At 34.4% G+C, this 22457-nt stretch overlaps 1 protein-coding gene across 1 annotated transcript; it reads left to right on the top strand.

The window, feature by feature from the left end:
• The first annotated feature begins 14088 nt into the window (after positions 1-14088).
• On the top strand, positions 14089-21791 carry LOC126977445 (protein jagunal). The gene is made up of 5 exons (XM_050826240.1): positions 14089-14266; positions 14361-14471; positions 14910-15051; positions 17555-17776; positions 20319-21791. Exons 2-5 carry the CDS (start codon positions 14383-14385, stop codon positions 20448-20450), a joined length of 585 nt encoding a protein of 194 aa, XP_050682197.1. The 5' UTR covers positions 14089-14266; positions 14361-14382; the 3' UTR covers positions 20451-21791.
• Positions 21792-22457: the final 666 nt, after the last annotated feature.

Genomic DNA, 22457 nt, shown 5'->3' with positions numbered 1-22457 from the left:
GCCACTGGAGGATGTCAAGGCAATCACCAGAAAGTAGTGAAATTAGAAATTAAATTGAATGATCGCATTGGTTCTTTATGTACAGTGCAGTAGTTGATTAGAAATTCTTAATTAGATTGACGTATTTGAGCACGCTCCGAGTAAACAGTATCGCCTGAAAAGAAAATATACAATTAAAATGGAATATAGAGGTGCATAATATAGATCACCTGATGAAAGACGATCACCGCCGCCCATCTTCTCTTCTTACACGAGCGGTGCCGGCCTTTTGAGGTGAGTGGGCGCGCGGTGAATTTAACCACGTCATGTCGCCCTCAATTCACCAAGCATGAAACTGGAAATCAAGGAGAGACTAGGATTTGATGTTGGTTGGTAATTGAATTAAAATTATAGATACTAGTAATATTGGCAAAATATTACAACAAACAACGGAACTTGTCGCCTTTAACTACGAAATGTCGGTATAAATAAATATTGATTTTTTTGATACAAGAGGGGGAGGATGGGCAAGAGACTCACGTGAAGGGAAGAGATGAGGCAACTGTCCATCTATAAAACCATAGGGTAAGAGATGCGTTTCCGGCCTTTAAGTTGAGAGTATGCTCTACGCTTGTAAGTCCCTAAATCGGTAAGTAAATCGGTTCAGGGAAACTGCAGCGGTAATTGATTTCAGTCGGATTTCTTTCACCCTCAATAGTTCCTAATTAACAAAATGCACCATATTATCTTTTAACAGTCTAAGGACCGACATAATGAAAGAAGAATATAAATATGTAAATTATTACCTCCAAAGGTTAATGGGTAATGTTAAGGTCGAACAATATCAATAATAATTAATAACTATATTATATTTTAGCTAAAAAATGGTAAGCTAGGTCTGTCTCATTTAGTGTGTCCAAGTATTGGGAATTTTTTGAAATTATTATTTCAGATGCTTATGCGGCTTTTTAAGATGCCGCCGCATATGATACTATTACTTGTAGACAGATTGGGATGAGAATCTGTCCTTTTAGTGGAGGCAGATTTATTTTCCGCTCGATAATCTAAATGCCACTGCTATTTCTGTTTCTGGTGTAAGTGTTAAACTTTTCATTTCTTTCTCTTTGGTGCCTATCTCTCTCTTGGTTTCGTCGCTCGTGGAAAATGGTCTCACGCACAGAAATTGTAAAAATATTCCTCCAGGTATGCCAGAAGAGTAATTGCTGAGCTGAAATCGAAGCACATGGGCAGAATTGGCGAGAAACTTGCACGATTTCTTTCTGAAACTCGTATATTCTGATCATTTGCCAAGGCAGACCAAGGAAACATCTACTATTCCGTTACTGCACAGGAACGAAGATTCATTGCCCCAAGCAGCAGCGAATAGCCTGGGCTCTTTTTCGTATCCAATTTTACTCTGGATGACCATACTTTAAGGTGAGGGAGACTTTTGTCCAGCAGTGGACGTCTTCCAGCATGATGACCATACTTCACAACCTCTTATGCCGCGTGTGACTCATTCATAACGAAGATAATATTCCAACATAGAGCCATGCTTAAGACACATTTGGACTTGGAAATTTACTTAAACTGAGCGGACCCGATAGCATTCCCCAATTCCAGAATTCGCACCCGTGCTATCCATATTTTCCTGCTCTACTACTCAAACTAATCAGCTCATCATCAACTAGCTCTTGGGAGTTCTTGACTTGCTCAGCTAAGGCAATCTCGGCGCCTGAATGCGAATTTTTTTTTAATACAGTTTAGGTATCTCATTTTAAGTAATAGTTTATGTAATTGCGTTTGAATCTGACATAACTAAACTACTGAATCCAACTACTAGATTTTACCTTTTTTTTAATATTCAAAATACTAAGGAGCTAATAACTAAGTACTTAAACAGTTAGAGATGTTCTTCTGTCTCGAACGTTTTATCTATACTAATATTATAAACAGGAAAGATTTGATTGTTTGTTTGCATTGAATAGGCTCCGCAACTACTGAACCGATTAGAGTAATTCTTTCACTATTGGGAAGCTACACTATCCCCGAGTGCTAGGTTGATATGCTATATTACATTTTCAAAAAATTAGGGATCCCTGCTAAAAGTCCAGTAATTTATTTTATTTATTTATTTATTTAATTCAGAGACATCTCCATATATATTAGTAAATGTATTAGTAACAATATTTATTATGAACTACGTTAGTATTATTAGTGAAATAAATTTATAAACCTAGAGCTAACTGTATCCAGTGTTTCTGGAAGGAACAGTCAGGAATGTAACCCAAGGTGTAAAAATACGTACGTGAACGACGTCGCGGGGTATCGGCTAGTTTATAAGTGCAGTAGCATGCAATACTAAATCTGCGACCATAAAATAAATAAAATATAATTTCATAGCTTTAATATTGTCTGTGTTCAAATTTTTGAATGGTAGATACAAAATTTTTAATGGGCAATAGAATTTAATTGAATGTTACTCGAGTTAGACGGGATATTTTTATGTACTTCCTTAGATAATTTTTACATCAAAATAAAGCCTCTTGCTGCTACAACTGATGGAAACACGGCAGATTTATTACTTAGTGTGCATGGCAAGCTATGTCTTACCCTCGCGATGTATGTCACTTTGTGTTAGTGTGTGTGCGTTGCTCAAAATAGAGGTAAACTGTGAACCTCAATTTTTTCAACGTTTTCACAGCTGTCACAGTCTATCTAGACGAATAACGATTTGGCTTCTTTGAATGGGGCGTCAATATAACTACGGGTCAGCCACAACCGTGATAAATGCGTAACACTGAAAATGTTTAGAACTGGAGGCAAATGTAAAACTCTTGTTACACGTGAAAATGAATCTAAAGCGAGAAAATTTTCGGTCAATGATTTATTATGACTTTCGTTGTGAGCTTACTCAACAACAAAGCTATGATAGGCTGCGATTAGCATTTCTTAATGAAGCCTCATCTCGTGCCACGATTTACAATTGGTTTAGTGCTGTGCGAAGCTTTTTTTTTCGAGAGGAGGAAAATACAGTTACGTATTTACGCCCCGGAACGTGGCGTAATATGTCGGACTCGCGTGTCCGCGCAAGCGGACACCCCATACCGACTAAAAACATCCTCTTTTCTGTGGGCCCTGAAGGCTTTTACAGCGACATAGGACGTGGGCCGTGGAGGCCGCAAAGACTATGCAACAACAGTCGCGGGGCGTCTCCTAAGGAGACTCGAACCTCGGACCGGCTGTGTGCTTGTGGGAAGGAGAGAGAATGAAAATGAAGATGAAAGTAGAAAAGATGAGAAGAACACACTCGCCGGCTAGTGTGGTGATGTTTTGTGTAATGTATGTAAGTGTGTATGTATGTTTTTATGAATGTTTGTATGTATACAGTTCGTGTAAATGTTTGTGTGTTTGTGTCTGTTTGTGGAGTGTAATTGTGTAAGTGGTGTATGTCAGTCCGTCAGCCTGTCCGTGTGTGAGTGTGAGTGGAGTGAACGATTACAGGACGAGGACTGAAATCTCGTCGGGTATCAAAAGAATTTGTAGTGTATCTAGGTTGCGGGCCGCTGGCCATCGTCAGAGTGACGAGTGCCAGTGGTTTGTGTTAGAGCAAAGAAGTACAATTGTTCATTGACTGGCTGGTATGAATCATGACGTATGTTTGGATTTTTAGAGTGACTGCTGGTTTTTCTATGTCAAAAGAAAAACAAAAACTATCTTTATATCTGTTGTGTCAGCTGAGGCTTAAAGCTGTGTTTTTATATTATTAATGTGCTATTTTTACCAAATATACTATATAACTGTATCTGCTATGTTATTATCAAACTCCTAATAGTTTGCGGCGGTTGACCGCGCCTACGCCTGCGAAGGCGGTGTGTGCGTGCTGTGTCGGTGTTTGTGTGAGATGTGCGACGCATGATAGAGGAAGATAAGAGAGTGACCTATCAGCAGATATGGGCAAGCCTAGGCATGGGTATGAGTAAAGTTCAAAAAATATTACTTTTAGTTTTATTTTTTTATTTTTATTATTACATTTACGCGTCAGGAAGCTTTGTACCGAATGGATACCCCATACTTTAACCGACGCGACGACTAGAAACACCTTCGCATGGACTGGTGTCGCCAAATGTTACATAAGTTCAATTAGCGTTTTATTTTTTCCCAAGAACTAAAGATAAAATTCGAGGTATTCGTTTTACAAACCCTGAAGATGCGGTGAAAGCGTACGAAAATGCCATATAGAAGAGACCCCTTAGGAAGAATGGGCTCACTGCTTTTCTCAGTGGTTCCATCGAATGCGACGATGTGTAGAGAGGAACGGAGATTACATCGAAAAACAATAAAAGTATTGGCAACTTTCTACATCAAGCCGTTTTTCATTTTCTAAACATTTTCAGTGTTACCTAGGTATTTATTGTTTTAGAATAGTGTTTTTGAAATCGGTTGTGTTTTTAATCGTGGACTAAAGCTCTATCAACTACAATATTTTTTACATCCAAATTCGTGCTAAGGGATACTAAGTCCAACCCAACTTGACTATTGATGGCTTCAAGTACGGATTTCTCAATCCTCGGTAAAGGCTGAATGCTTTCAAGTGAACGCACAGGTGTGTTAGCGTTGTCTCCTCTACGTTCAGATGAACGTCATGAATTGCATTTCCAGGACGCTTTATAATCTTTTGACTGCATTCTATTTGAAACTACAATATCCACAAGATATTAACTCTCTAGGAATAATATTTCCCTTGATGACCTTTTGGAAATCAATAAATATTGTTATTTATACCTTTAGTTTTTACAGGTGTGGCGTGTCAAACTTCAATGTCAAGCCCAATTTTGTAATGAGGATAGATAAAAATTAAATAAAAACCTACGATCTTATTTTCACTGAATTAGTCAGAATATCACTATTTTTCACTTCAATAACAATTGTTCCAGTAAATCAATACAGTTATTGCACTTTTTTAACATAGTAAACAATCCACTAATACAATAGAATTAAAAACTTTCGGTAGCACAAGCACGTTTGGTGACGCCTGACGTTAACCCGTTAAATAGAAGTCTTATCTCTCATTTTATACATGTTATAGATGTGACAATTTGTAAATGCCTCACAAATCATCGAAGGAGCATTTTTATTACACAGCGTTGCCTGGGTTTCAAGAAGAAATACTACAAATAAAATTTTTCCTCTTTTTCACACAACCTAATGTAAAAATCCAGTTTCAATTACACGCGTTCTATTATTTGAAAAGTATGTGTAACACTCGCGTTAATAAAAAAAAAATAAGCATTTCTGGCCTTTACTGCCTCAGATTTTAATATGGGAGGCCCATTTAATGTCTCATCAGAGCTGTCCCTCTGCAAGATGGGTCTTTTATCATCACTGTACAAATTCAAGATATTTCTTTCCCAAGTTCAGCATTGTTCCTCTATATCAATGACCAACCTATTGTTGTCCTCCACCAGCTAATTAATTACTTGTTTTGATCACTGAGATGGTGGTTGTGCTATGGATCGATGAGGACCTTCCATAGGACCACAATTGGGCTTGGTTGAGTGAGTGCTCGAGACTAAAGGTCAGGCAACCAAAATCATTATGTCCAATGGGTTGCTATTAGGATGTGAGTTCCTTTTGGTATTTAGGTGTGCCAGTACTTTTTGTATATAACATTAGGTGGTGGCAATTGTATATTTAAGTGGCAAAAAATAATGCTGGGGGAGTTTCTTGCACCGCTTCTTCTCTCTCAGAGCGCCGAAGTGGTAGTAGTGTCTAGTATATTAGAAATCACATCAAAAAAAATTCTAAAGGAATCAATTTAGAGAAAATATGTCATATCTTTTATGCTATTTTATGCCTTTTAATTTCCATGGTTGCCATGACTCCCATCGAATGAATGCCTCGCAAAATATTGCTGATCTGTCGTAAGCATCGAGCGTTACGTAGCTGGGAACTACTGCAGTTTCTTTTGACGCAAACAGGTCTACGTTTGGTTTTATCTATTTATATTTTGTATTCTCTTTTTTTATGCAAAAGGAGGACATACGACCGTACGGGTCACCTGGTGTTTAGTGGTCACCGCCGCCCACATTCTCTTGCTACACCAGAGGAATCCCAGGAGTACGCATTTTTTTTGAGGTACCCACGTCGTATCTAGCCGTAATATATAGCCGTCGTAATATTGCACAAGAAAGTCATTCCACAGCTTTTTAACACACAGAAAACCGCACTGTATAACCGCCACACAACCAGATGGTGGAGATGATCCTAATTTATAGCGTGTCGTACGAAGGTGGAATTCGGCGGCAGGAATCAAGTGAAAGGACTCTTTGGGAAACTCCCCGTGAAAAATGCGGTACAAGACACGACGTCTCTACGCAAAGCCAAGTGATCCAGCTGTTCACAGAGCACTACCCAGTACCCCCGACAATTCGAGCTGCTCTGCGTTGCACGCAAACAAATGGATGGAGCTGATACCAGACCAGAGATGACAAAATTAGTCCACACATGGCCGAACCTGCGCTTTGTAGAGGGCTAGAATGTGGGCCGGCTTGAAGTATTGCCGTGATTTATTTATTATATAATTATATACACAGATTCTTCAAAGCCAATTTGGCTTGGCAGAAGATTGCTGAATTGGCAATCGCTCGAGATTTCGAGACCCAGTATTCAGATGCTAGGCAAGGCTTTAACGGAAGTGTTGTCGAAGAGTGGTGATATTTTTTGTAGAAAACACGCAAACTTGGGTCTTGTTGGGGTTAAATTACACAATTAGACAAAGTTCAATTTCAAAGAGGACTCGATATAAGAGACAAGTTTCTCAAGGCACTGGTCGACAATTTCCCTAGAGAAACCTGCATGGCCCATATATACGGCATCGCCCGTGCTGTTATCCAAGATATCATTGATATGCAGAAGAAACAGTGTAGGAGAAGGCACACAGCCTTGGGGCACTCCAGCGTTCACGGGCTTCGGGTTCGAGCAATAACCGTCAACAACGACCTTTACACTGCTCCTAGTGAGGAAGCTGGAGGTCTACTTGCAAAAACTCTCGGTAAGCCCAAATGATGAAAGCTTTGAGAGAAGCGCCTTGTGCCATACACAAGCAAAGACCTTCGCTATATCCAGGCTAACTGTTAGGTCTTATAGGTATACCAGAAGATCGCATGCCGACTGACTATGGCGAAAGCCGTACTGTCGGTCGTTGATCAACTGGTGACCCTCTAGGTATAACAAAAGCTGGCGGTTAATTACGCTCTCCGTAATTTTGAAGAGCAGGGAAGTAATAATTACAAGCCTGTAGTTTTCCGGATCTGAATTGACTCGTTTTATGGATCGAATGAACAAAGGCTGACTTCCAAGAGTCAGGGACTATGTCTTTTGAATATGAGAGCCTGAATAAACGCGTTAGCACCAACGTCAACTCAGAGGGACACTTTCTAAGCACGATTGGAGAAATTCCATCCGGCCCACTCGATTTTCTAACGTCTAACAAAAACAGAACTCGTTGAACAGGTTTCTGTCTGAAGTGTAGTTCAGGCATAGAGCTCTGACACCGAGGGATGGTCCTCAGTGTTTTTCCATTCTCGTCAAGAGGCGAATGGGAGACAAAAAGGCAGTGCCTGCTGCCACTGATCACATCGGCTACTGCAACGGCATTGGCACTGGGATCATCTGAAGGGAAACAAACCTTACCCCAAGGGTAGGATGCAAAAATGGAACGCATCCTATCCCAATCTGCTGGCTAGTAGTGCCATACAGGGCGGCTCACAGGCGGCATAAAAGGATACCATAGCTCATAATGCTGTGGAAGTAACTAAAATATACTATTCTGGCCGTATCTATGTCAGTCAGTTCTCTTATCTTCTTAACCGCATATGCTGCAGAGCTTAATCTGTTTGCTAAGGCAGATATATGGTCACCCCACTGAAGCTTCTCATCTAGAGTTATACCCAAGAACACTGTCTTATTTACAAGATCCAACATTTCTCCATTTAATTTAATATGTGTGTTAATCTTTTTTACTTTTGGTAATATGAATTTTAAGCATTTCGTTTTCTTACCATTCAAAAGAAGATTGTTTACTTTGAACCATTGTTCTACCTTAGAAATAGCATTATTTACATGTTCAATAGTAGTTGCATGTCGATTAACTTTAAATAATAGTGATGTATCATCCGCAAACAATACTATATCATGTGTGTTCTTTATAAGATAGGGTAGGTCATTGATATAAACTAAAAACAGAAATGGTCCGAGAATTGAACCCTGCGGAACCCATTCCTAACACGGAGCCTGAAGACCTTACACTATTAACTTCAACATACTGTATCCTGTTATTCAAATATGAGATTAATAAATTTAATGCACTTCCTCTTATGCCATAGTGTTGCAATTTTCTGATTAGAATTTCATGTTGGACGCAATCAAACGCTTTGGAAAGGTCGCAAAAGATTCCTAAAGAATTTTGTGAATCCTCCCAAGCACTAAAAATATGTTCCATTAATGCAACACCTGCGTCAACAGTTGAACGTCCCCGAGTGAATCCAAATTGTTTATCATGTATAATTTTATTTATGTTAAAATGAGCGCGTAGTTGACACAGTATTAGTTTTTCAAATATTTTACTCAGGGTAGGCAAAATTGAAATAGGCCTATAATTAGAAGGATCTGATGAGCAACCCGACTTGAATAAAGGTATTATTTTGCTATGCTTCATGAGGTCTGGAAATGTGCCACAGTCTATACATTTTTTAAATATTAGGGCTAGATCAGGCGCTATTATATCAATCAGAGAGCCTATTACTTTAACAGATATACCCCAGAGGTCAGCTGTCTTTTTAACATTAATCTCTTTAAATGACTTTATAATATCCGAGATATTAACATACTTAAATTGGAAATTATTTGAACATTTAGTAACATTTGCAGAAAGTAATGATATTGCCCTGGTTGGACATAAGTTTAAATGTTTAGTGGTAGATAGCAACATCTAAGATTGATTTTACAATTACATTATTAATATTTAGATTAAACTCAGAGTTTTGATCTTTTGTTTTACCAGTTTCATTATTATTAATTTTCCAAGTAGTTTTGATGTTATCGTTAGAATGTCTTATTTTATTTCTTAAGTATTAAGATTTTGCTGCTTGACAAACATGTTTAAATGTTTTTGAATATTTTTTTACATATTCCAGAAAGAGTGGATTATGGTTGAAAGTTTTTTCATCATAGAGGCTATAGAGCCTCATTCTACTCTTATGAATTCCAGTTGTAGCCCATTCACTAAATTTGGTATTAGTATTAATTGTAATGGTCTTCAATGTAAATATTTTTTTAAATTCAGTATTAAATAAATTAAAAAAATTATTATATAAAACATTGGGGTTATTTTCCTCTAAAGGCATTACTTGTAATTTATTAAATAGGTAAGATTTAAATAAATTCAGAGGGCCCTGTGTAATTGGTACAACAGTGATGTCTTTAGTTATAGTTTTCTTTGTCAGCCAATAAGTTGTCCACAGTGATCTGATTCTAGTTGATTTATTATACTTTTGCTGTTAGGCTTTATATTTGTAAAAATGTTATCTAGACAAGTAGCTGTGGTCAGTGTTATTCTAGTTGGCTCTATAAACAAGTTACTGAGATTATATGACATGAACAGACTTTTAAACTTAGTACACATGGAGGAATGTTCTAATAGATTAATATTAAAATCTCCACAAATCAGAATCCTTTTGTTGCTCTTACAAACTCTAGACAAGACTGCGTCCATCACATTTTCAAAATCCTCATATGGTGCTGATGGAGGTCTATACACACTTATAATAATGAACTGCTCTAATTGTATACAAGCTATCTCGGCCACTAGTTCCACAGAGAGGCTCACAATGTCCTTTCGTTCCTTGAATTTTATATTTTTATTAATTAATATTAATGAGCCACCATGTATTGAATTAACTTGGCTAAATGAACTACCAACTCGGTGATTAGTGAAGTTAAACATGATGTGATGTGATTTAAGCCAGTGTTCAGTAATACAGAGTATATGTTATTGCAATTGATGTATATTTCAATTTCAAGTTCCTTATTTAACATACCCTGAATATTTTGGTGTACCAGATTAACAACATTATTACAACAAATAAATTTTGATTTGTTTGATACTATACTATAACATGGTTCATTGCAAGAGGTATTCCCTTTTGTCTTATAAATTAATTTAAATTGTTTGGAATAATTTCCAAAGTTTTATTTTTATTATCAATGTCAAATTTAGACTGCTCAATAGAAGCAGTGTGATACACCAAGTTTTTGGCTGATTGTATAAAATAAAATGATAGCTATATAGCTAATCGTTGTTTTAAATATACTGGAATAATATTTCTCATAGAGAAATTAGATTTAATATAATTATTCATATCAATCAAATGGAATTTATTTCTATTATTGCATATCAACATGTCAAGTGATAAATTCAATTTATATCTGATATCATTTTCAGATTGTGGCAATCTGTGCCCGTAGGGGAAAGTAAACAAAACAACATTCTTTATGTTTAGAGAATCCAAACACTCAAACTGTTTGATTAGCTGTGTTCTGTTTGTATTTCCTCTGTTTCCAATTAATAACATTAAGGTAGTGTCAGGGGTGAAGTTAAATTTAGATAGCCTTTGCACAATCTGTGAAGAGGTTAGTCCTGGTAAACAATAATTTGTTACTGTCTGTCCCATCTCGCTTGAAATAAGCCGGCCCATACCTTTACCTAAGTTATCACTAAACATTACAATTTTGCTATTCACATTATTTGGTTTAAAGGAACTGATAGACTTAGTGTTAGATGAGCTTGTGTTTTGATTATATTTGTGTGAAGGTAATTGCTGATTAGCAAGAGGCTCACAAGTGGGCTCAGATTTCTTCTCTAAGTTGTAGGTAACACATTTGTGGTGTCTTGTCAAGGACTCCTTGTTTATAAGAAGTTCATCTAAAGCCAGTACTTGATCCTTCACTTGTTTGTTTGTAACATTGTATCTGTTATTCATTGTTTGCAATGACTTCTGTAGATTTAGGATTTCTGATTCATATTTTAATTGGTTATTTTGAATTGTTAATGAGTATAAATTTAATTGATTAATTAGATCTATTCTTTCTTTACTAAATTTTACATTTTTGTTCATTAATTTTTGCTTATTTACTAATTTATTTGTCTTTTTTATGTATTTATTTATTTTAATATACTTTTTCAGCTTGTTTCTGCTACATTTAATTCTCTTAACCTCTTTAGATGAATTCAGGTGACTATTGTGACTTGTAAGGTTAATTATTAAACTATTGTTGGAAGTAGTCTTAGCAGAAACAACTTCAGGAGTGCTACAGACCAACTCATCAAATAAACTTTGGTTATGTGAGGGAGTAAAATTGGATTTATAGATCTGAAAATTATTGATTTCATTTTTAGCATCATGCAATTCAATTTATAACTCAGTGATGCGCTTCAGGGCCTCTTCATATGCATCACTGCAGTTCCCAAAACCTTCTAATATCATTTGAAGTTGGTCACGTTCCCCAATAGCATTTGAACATTTCTCATCCAACTCAGCCATCTCGCTTTTCAACTGTCTATTCCTGGCTAGCATATCAATTAATTCCTTTTCATTTTCATCCCTTTCCTTATGCAACTGCAGGATTTCCTCTTTAGCTGCCTTTAATTGCTGCAAAGTCAGTTGGAGGTTAATCTCCTCCTGACGAGCTAAGGCTCCGCGAGTCATCATTTTGGTGGTTCAATCAATGACTTACAAATACAAGGTTATAAAATAGTAGAAGTTTATAAAATAAAATACAAAGACAAAAAAAAAATTAAAATTATTGAAGTAATATCATGTTAAGTAGTTTTATGTGGTGTATAATATATTATAGTGTGTTAGTTATTTTGTTATTTTGAAAAGAAATACTCCCTGAGATTATTTTGGAAATGTCGTTCTAATTTCTTTACTCTATACAGAAATACTGTTGTAAATTATTAATACTTATTAATTAATTATATTAATTAATTAATACTAATAATAAATACCTGCTGTGTGTAATTTTAATGAAATTGAATAAAACAAGGTTTAAAATAAGAGATTTCCCTATAACTTGGGTAAAACTACCTATGTTATGGCAACATTTTGGATCTCACTGTAGTATGTTATGTTTATTTTCATTACGAAAAAATTGTTGAAAATAGGTGACTATGAATCAAAATAGAAAAATAATATTTGATACGAGCTTGTTATAAATTATATTGAAAACATAAGGGGAAAAGAAATACTTACGTGTGGAATCTAACTCCTGGATTTTCCAGACACAACAACCAACCATGGCGTTAACTTTTATAAGTTGAAAGGAATCCGTATCTCACTCCAAATAGTTTGAAAACAATAAAATCATAAAAATACTATTCGCAAGCTCGATGTCCTGTTTGTCAAAGTTGACATTGTGGCAAACAATAAAATGAGTTATACTACAGAGATGCACAATCAATGGCTTTGTCCCATTCTATCTCAGCCTATTCAGATTCAACACATGTTTAACTTTGTAGCTGTACCTACAACCAATAATATCAATTAATACAAATGTCTAATATCTAACTTGTAATGTAATACCTTCGTAGCATTATAGATCGTAGAAATATTAATCGTGCATAATAACTGTATCAACTCATAGAATCATATAGATCACCAGTAGTCATCTCATCGATGTACGAGCATCGTCACGTTCTCTCGACGACCGCAGATATACTCACGTGATTAGTCATATGCTCCGCAATACACAACAGCACAGCAAGGCCGAGCGTCCTCGAAAGACGCGTCGGGACTCGATCGCTATTAATGCAATTTTAATCAATGAGCGACAGAGTAGGTGCTGAATGCTCATTGACATCGTATGATCGAGGTTCGACGCGAGTTTACACAAACTGCGATAGCATTAGTTTTAGAGCGTGATAGAACACATAATATTATTCTCAAATCTTATTGAATGAAACGTTTTACTATTGGTTAAAATGTAAGCTCTAGTATTGGTGTGTATTTTCTGAACCTATAAATATTTTTAAGTAACAATTGTAATTGGGTAGTATTAAGAATTTTGTATATATATCATGTAACTTTCAAATAAATCATATCTTCCACATATTCCTCACAGTCAAGCAGTTGTTTTATTTAATCGCCAAACGCTCAGTCTCTAAAACTTTTTTGTAATAACACAGTATATTATGTGTTTCATGCTTATTGAGTATTTATGATTTCACAATGCCGAATTGTGCTGATGCTTAATTGGAACATGATTTAGTTAAAAATGTACTAGCTGAGTGCGTGTTTACTAAGTTCAGTGTTGAAAAAAATATTCATAGAGTTAGCAATCTAATAAGAAAATAAGATGTTGTCTCCTTCATTTTGATAAATATGTTCATTTCCACGAAAACATTTATGATGTCTGCTTCATTAAATGATTTTGTCAAGCCACTGCAATGTTGACAAAAGTATATTTCTGTTCCTTCATTAGTTTTAGTTTTATTTATTTAGAGCATTGGTAACAAGACCATCACCTCAAACCAAAATACAATTAACGAAGAATATTTAAATCCTTTTTCGGTAAATTTCTACCTTTATCCATACTTCCTTTTTTTAACACAGTCTGATTTAAGTTTTATTTTTTCTTTAAAACTGCGACGAAACGAAAGTTTTCAAAATTTTTTCAACAATATTACTACCGATAATTGATAAAATTTGGAACGATGCCAACTTATAGAAAAAACACACTTTAATTCTCTGTCACTGAGTATGTATAGTATAGTATAGTATAGTTGGTAACTATTCTACGCATCACGCGAAAGCAGTCCTTTTGAGAGTGCTCGATTGTGCGAAGCGTTGCTGTAGTTGGAACACTCAAAGTTAATCATTATGCCGCATAATGCGCTCTAGTGCTGTAATTGGAAAACAGTCAGCTAAACCACATTTGTAACTTGGCTTAAAAGTCTTAGTTACCAGGTATTTAAAATTAAAAAGAAATCAAATTACCAAAAAATATGTCAAATGTTCGTTAGAGTAAAAGTGTTCTGTGGTCAAGCCTGTCCAGATGGACGAACAGAACCAAAAAAAAAAGTTCTGTGGTCAAATGCCACTTGCGAAGTTGTCAGCAGCCACATAGTTGGACGTAGTGTTTTAAATTCTCTTTGCACATAGTGGCCAAATAGCACAGATCACAGATGGTTTCGTTTTTTGGCAGCTGTGAAATTAAAATTAAATTGGTAGGTAATCGGAATTTACAAGAAAAACGAAAATATTTTGAATGAATGACGCTAATGGTTTTAATTATTTAACTGAATAATAATTTTTTACAAGTAAATTAGCGACTTTATTAAATATGGCATCAAGAGGTGGTGTTATGGTGACTGGGACTAACGGAGCGGATTATCAACACAGGGAGAAAATAGCAGCTCAGTATCAAATAAGGTATTATTTTTACGTCCAAAACAGCTAATGATTGCATCTAAAACGTGCCTAGATAAAACGTCGACATTTCGTTTGGTCCCCTCAAATTATTTTTAGACAAAAACCAGTGCATCGTGGCTGAAATTTGCCGCCACGATTTTGAAATTTTAAAATCGACGAAACACTCAACTATTGTTATGATAAATCATTTATCACTAAAGTTTTTAAAAATTAATTTTGTTTGCATTTATAGGATTACTGGGATTGTTATACTTTATATTTATGTGATTTTCTTATAATTTTTTCTTCAAAATTGATTTAATATTATGATATTGAATACTGTGCATTTCTGTAAAAGGTGTAGTAGAATTTGCATAAATTAAATGCAAAATAGTTAAACATATAAATATCAAAGGTTGTAAGTAACTTTCTCTTGTATCAATCAGTTTTATGTTTCAGTGCATTAAATAAATCACGGCTGAAGTATTGTGTTTTCTTCCACCATGTCTTGTTTCTCTTCATGTTGGCTAAGCTCTCTGCAGATATTCTGGACAAACTTGATATCTTTATTCTTGAAATTGAAGAACTCCAGATTCCACAGGTTAGTGTAATATAGTGAATTTTTGATTTATTTATTTTTGTGTTTTCTATGCTCAAGGGTGAATTCTCAGTATGTATTTAATTTATTTATTTTGATAGAATCAATGAATCAAATATAATGAATATGAATAGATAGTACAAAATTATGTCTACGACTAAATTATTGTGTATAACACATGCATGAAAACAAGAATAGGTATGTTAAAACTTATTAAAAAGAATTATAATTAGAAACTTATTAACTAGCCACAACCAACTTGTGTAGAACGAAGCAATTGTTGACATGATGCCATTAATAGCTTATTTATATTTTTGGAGAGAGAGATGAAAAATATCTTTTTCTGTCTGTCTAACTGTTTAACTTGGTTGCAACTTCTTCTTACAAATATATTAGTAGCATATTGTTTTGTGTTGCTTGGTGGAAAATAGCACAGTTTGCAATGCCGAGAGTTAATCTGTACTAAAGTACAGAGGCACCTGCCACCTTAAAGATATTTTACAAAGTAGATATGTAGAGACAACACTGTTGTTTAAAAGCCTAAATAAAAGGTTTTGATCTCTTTGACCATGTCTGTCAGCAGCTGAAACTGACATATATGGGGATTGTCATTACTGTTAGAATTGTTTTTATTATTATATAACATGAGAGTTGTGTCCAACCAGTCGTACTGTAATGAAATATCATGTTATATTTTATGTATAATATTTTTATTTCAATCAGTAATTGATAGGTAGTACAGAGAGATCATTTCAATAATTATTATATTATTTGTGGTAGCTTGAATTTCAATTATCAATTTATAAGCTAGTCCTAAGTCTAGACAACAAGCTCATTATATACAAGGTAATTCTGAAGCCAATCTGGACTTATAGTATCCAGCTCTGGGGATCAGCATGCAACTCCAACATTGCAATAATACAGAAAGCCCAAAATGGCATCCTTAGAAATCTATTGAATGCTCAATGGTTGAAAAAACAATGAACTTCATGAAGAACTTAAATTTAAAACAATAAAGGAAGAAATTAAACAATATTCTTCAAATTACAAAGATTGCCTACCAATTCACCCAAACTCATTGGCAGTGGAGTGAACTTTAAAGCATCCAAAGAGACTCAAGCGAAATAGCATAGTCAAATTGGACTTAAATTAAATTGAAGAAAGGTTGATGGACCCAGCTTCTGACAAAATCCTAGACATCCAACACGCTCATAGTTTGGGGACTGATTGCAGATATAATGGAAAAAAAAATTATAAGCTTGATTCATGCACAATTTTTATCTAGAAGACAAACATATGGGTTACCTGATATTAAGTAATCTCCACCACCAATGCCAGAATCAAAGGAGTGTTACCAGCGCATACACATGTTAAATCAATATGGGAAAGTATAAGTTATGAAAGATTAGAGAAAAAAGGGGATGGGACATCTGACATAAAGTGAAAGAGTTGGTTTGACTGTTGAATTGAATAATATTTGGAAGTTTTAATACTAGCAGATGAATTTCAGCAGCAGACATAATATTAACAAGAAACTTGCTTTAGTTTATGTGAAATTGGATGTTATTCCAGCCCAACCCATATGTATGGAATACACTAATATTTGTTAAATTTTAAACACAAATCCTTACTTTTCAATATTCCTTCGTCATTTGTGGCTTGGAACATTTTTCTGGAACTATTTCCAATTGTCATATGGCATTATGATCATCAATATGACTTAGAGCCCTCCTAGTCAATCAACCCTCAAGATTTAACTTCACATTCACCATTTTCCTGTTTCCAATAACATATTAAAGCATACTCTTTGAAAGTACGCAATGTGTCATAGAAAGCAGTAGAGTAGGAAGTTCTTTGCACTGGTTGGTAGAAAGTTTCTTGACAATCACACTTTATGTAACACTACACACATGGACTGGGCTTACAAGGGTTTCAATTATAATTGTTAATAGCTTGTGAATACCATTAACACTTCACTCATCCACATCAGAATGTGGTACTAGTGATGAATGTATTACAAATATTGAATTACCTTATCAATTTATTCATATTCAACTCCCCATAGTTATTATATTATTATCTTTCGATCAAACTGCAGGCAGATAATTTGTGTATAATTGTCAATATTTTTATTGTACTCTTTATTTCATTTTCATCTTCTTTCGTACATTTAGGTATGAAATATATATAAAAAAATTATTATGAATATTAATAGAGTCTAACTGGTGTTATGGCCAACAGGCTGAAGAACTTCCATACTATACCTTCTGTGTTCAGACACATCTTGTTAAATAACTGAGTTAAGGGTTGACCTTGGGTTCTTGAGATATTGGTTGAAGCTCTTTGGTATTAGACTGTTTACGGAAACAACTATGGTTAGATACTTTGACAATTTGTCTGCTTTAACGAGGTTATCATAACACAAAATGGTGTAAAAGAATAAATACCACAATCTTGACCAACTTTTATTATTCTGTGAAGTAAAATAATGTCTTATTAATTTCAGCCACTATGGTGGGAGTACATTTGGTGTCTCTCCCTTCCTCTCTCATTTGTTGGCTTATCAGCTATCAAGCGCAACAACATAGCCTACCTCCGGAGATATATTTATGGTATTATTGGGATGGGAGTTTTACCATTGATCTACTGTGTGCTGCACTATTGTACTGATGTGTGGTCTTATTTGGCACAAGAGGAGGACTACGAAGATGAAATTATGATGTGGCAGGTTTGTGTTTTTGTTATTGTAGTAGAAGCATTGTCTTAACGCCATTCATGTCCGTCTCCTATCACGCTTTCTCTATCTTCCTCACTGCGCTGCACCGCCTGCAGTGGCATTCCGCCACTTGCAAGGCGGAATCAGTCGTTAGCCGAAGTAACCCGCTCCGCTCCGCAACTCGGAAATTAACGTGGCGCGAAATGAATTGTGAAATAGTGAGGAAAACTGCCTGAACCAATTGGATTACAAACAAGTACCGTATTAAGAGTCGCCGGCAGTGCAGCATCATCCAGTCAGTTCCTAGTCCTTCTATACAGTCCACTTTCACCAGAAGTCCTCTGAACAACAGCTGTATTGCTCAGCTGACAGTGGTCTTCATGTTTTTAATAGTTCCTGTTAGTGTCTATTATCTCATTTTGGTGCTGTATATGTCAAATTCAAATAAACTTTATTCAATTAGGTTTAAACTAAGCGCTTTCGATCGTCACTATCCTACTAATATTATAAATGCGAAAGTTTGTGAGAATGTATGGATGTGTGGATGTCGGGATGTATGTTATTTACTCTTTATTATACTTTACAATAACATAGCTTACACATCAGAATAACACATACACATAATTTGTAAAGATATAGTGTTAATTATCCTAAATAATACGATGAGTGCCATTAAGTAGGAAAAAAAATGTGCAAACTGCGAACTATTCTTGCGTGCACTGCAAGAAACTGTAGGAACTACAAATGTTATAATGTATTATATAATTGTTTATGTTAAATATTTCTAGAAAAAAGCCCGCGACATATGCATATCTTTTTTTATGTGTAAGCCTTTATCGCCAAAATATTGTCTACTAGTAAAATTATAAATGCGAAAGTTTGTAAGAATGTATTGGATGTGACGTGTTAGTTACTCTTTCACTCAAAAACTACTGAATGAATTTGAATAAAACTTTACAATAACATAGCTTACACATTAGAATAACACATGGGCTATAAATTATAAGGTTATAAATAATGTGAATTTTCAAAAATAACACGATAAGTGACAGTAAGTAGGAAAAAAATCTGCAATCTGCGAATTATTCATGCACTGCATAAAACTGTAGGAGTTACAAATATAATAATGTATAATATAATTGTTTATGTTGAATAATTCTAGAAAAAGCCCGCAACAGCATATATCTATCATTTATGAATAAGCCATTCTCGCTAAAATATTGCCTGCTAGTAGTATTATAAATGCGAAAGTTTGTAATGGGTCGATGTCTAGATGTATGTTTGTTACTATTTTACGCAAAAACAACTGAATGAATTCTAATAAAACTTTACAATATACACATGCCACAAAAGAACATCATAATAATCTTCGACTGCTATGTCTATACATTTCTGTGCTTACTCCAGTTGTTTAAAATATTATTGGTCAATAGGCAACAATGTAAACACTTTTTCAGTTTAAACTACGTATTTTGGATTTGGAACCCGATTTGGACATTGACGTCAGTGGAGTAGCAGTAAGGTGTTTTTTTAAACCTAGACGAAAAAAAGGGTTGTTATGAGGTTTATATTTGTCAATCTGTCCCTATTTTCTGATCAAGATCTGTTCAGTCGGATTTTTTTCGTTTTTAATCTTAGTATAACGAGTATGAATTTTTAAACGCTTAAATCTTTTAGTGGTGATATATAAATCAGCCTCGAGGAAATGATTCGAGCAAATGCCAATCGACTTATTTGGTTTGTAAAATTCTACACATCTCTCTTGCTACCAACTGGCGCCAATATCCTCTCATCATATCCCTTTCACTATCTCGTGTACCGAAAAGCTGAAAAAGATTAGCTTTTACAGATTTGTGGTGTAAATAAGTATTAATTAACACTAGGTTACTATACGTCTGCGATACCGTGTAAATAGCACTAGTTTGAAATTGTTCACATTGTTGTAAGCCGTTCATATTTACTGGCAATGACTTTCTGTGCACGAAATAGAATATTGTTCTAAGGGGCTTTAAAAAAAATGACTATCGGCATTGACATTCCGTATACAAATTACAATATTGCTAATCAGAGCGACTCTATAGTTTTCATTTCTGGCTGTGTGCTTGTCGCGTCTCATTCTGACAAGCGCGAGAGAAAGGGTTGTTTAATGAAAAAATATTGTTAAATTAAATTATTTACGCTTGTTGCCAACCCATCTTATATGAATTAAATAAACATACTGGTGGTAAATCACATCTTATCTTTTTTTTTGCGTCGTTAACATATTACATTATATTATAGGTGACTGACACACGACTAAAAATAAAGTGTGCTTACATTGTCTTTAAGCACACTTTTCCTATTCGGCTATCAGACTGCGAATGATATGTATGTATAGAACGTAAGTGAAGAACAGGGAACATATTTTACGAAATAATTCTTGCTGTTATTAAATATTATTGACAAATTTATAAAAGGCAGTATTTTATTCATTATGTAACTTATATAATTGTATAACAATAATTATTGCTTTTTTACAAGTGTAATATTACATTTAATATCTCTGTGATTCCAGGACTATCCATACGGACTTCTATGGTACGGCTTCGTCTTGTTAGCATCTCAAGTGCACATCTTTCAACTCTACTTCTCGTACAATCTGCTGAAAGCATGGCGCTCGCGAGGCACCTACAAGAAAAGGGAGTAATATACGTTGACATAAATTGACAAATATTGCACATTACAGGAAGAAAAGAGACAGTTATATTAAGGCACTTAATTAAATTTGTGTTGTGTTTTTTATATTATTAGGACTGAAGCTGAAGAATAAGATAGACTGCGCAAATATCACCTAGTTTCATCTATATAATATTATAATCCAAAGTAATGCTTAAAATTAAACAAAATTTTTAAGGCCTTCAAGAAAAGCAACGAGCATTCTAATGAGGTGCGTTATATATAAAACGTCTTATTGAGTTCGCGCTTTTCGTTACTAATTTACAAAAAAAAATGTATGCGATAATTTATTGGCTTAATAATAAGGTACAAATTCAAATATTTTTATTCAAAATAGGATGTGACATCACTTATTGAAAGTCAAAAAAATAGCACCCATTCCAAAATGAATGCCCCAGGTCTGAGAAGAACGGGCGCAAAAAAACTCAGCGGGCTTTTACACTAATAAAAATGATTACTGTTTACTTTAAATAAGAATCTCTGGCCTTTCTTGTGGTCTTCATATTTAAATACTGTCGTGTCGAGTACACTTCGCATTTGTCTTGCAATTGCAATTGCACTTGCAATCATTTAAAATACAAATAGTGCCACACGTTTATTTATACTCCGATGTGTTCGCAAAGGATGAAACAAGAGAAAAAGATCAATTGAGGCACTATTAATAATAATAACAATACATGGTTTGTTTTAAAATAATGACAAAAAATGACGGCTTAGCTTTATATTATCGTCTTATAATATCTAACTAAATATTGATTTTAAATCTATAATATATACTTTATATAAGTAAAAAAAACTGAGGTACTCTTGCGAGACCTTGTGATGTTATTCTCTGTCACTGTCTATCTTGTTCTTTTGTCTATGGTCCAAAGAGTTATTGTTACATGACTGCAATGATATTATTAAAGGAATAGATACAGATACAGCTGTATACACAAGAAATATTGCGATAATTGTACAAAAAAATATTTATTTAAATTTTAAAGTACACAACAATCCTGCATTTAGAACAATGGGCAAGGATGAGTTACAATCAGGTGATACCATGATATTATAAACAATTCAAAAGTAGTAGGTAATAAGTATAATATTGATTTAAAAATATTTACCTACCCATAATGTTAAACATTACATCATTATATTTTTTTATAACTTATTCATTCATTTCATTAGAAAGTAATGGAAATTTATAAAAAAAATTTTTTACTTGTTTATCTAAGATTAGAAGCCTTAGTTTTGTTTGTTATCCTTGTTAATTTTATTCTAAAGATTTATTCACAACAATTAAATATTCAGATTATTTACACATTAATTAATTGATTTTAATAGTGATAATACCTAATTAGGGATTACAATAAAAGAAAAGATGGAGTGTTATGATGAATTATATTGCAATCTATACATATAAACAAAATTGGAGTGTCTGTTTGTAATATTGAAGTAACGGTTTCTTACTACATGTATATTAATATATATACGGTGCGGTACACACACCAAAATAACATTTTTTTTTACAATTTTTGTCTGTTTGTTCCGGCTAATCTCTGAAATGGCTGGACCGATTTTGACGGGACTTTTATTGGCAGGTAGCAGATGTAATAAGGAGTAGAAACATAGGCTACGTTTATTTTAGAAAAATAAAGTAATGTTGCAATATTCAAGAAACGGTCTAACTCTGAAAATAATTTATATGGCCAAACAATGTTTGCCGGGTCAGCTAGTTAAAAATATAAAATACATTTGACAATAGATAATAATGACAGATTACATATTGTTTATAATCATTTTCATAATCCTAAGGGCTGCGTTCATATTTCTAACATCCCCAATGAATATAGGCCCATGTCAATCAGTAACTTGTAATGCTTTGGTTCGCTAGGACTTTGGTCGGACAGTTAGCCAGCATTGTACCTGTAGGAATGTACTTAATATCAGGGACGTGCATTCCATATAGGCAATTAGGCAATGCCTACCATAA

This window comes from Leptidea sinapis, chromosome 2, assembly GCF_905404315.1.
Source record: "Leptidea sinapis chromosome 2, ilLepSina1.1, whole genome shotgun sequence".
NCBI lineage: Eukaryota > Metazoa > Arthropoda > Insecta > Lepidoptera > Pieridae > Leptidea > Leptidea sinapis.
Note: the sequence above shows the minus strand (reverse complement) of the source record. Positions and strands in the feature narration are given on the sequence as shown.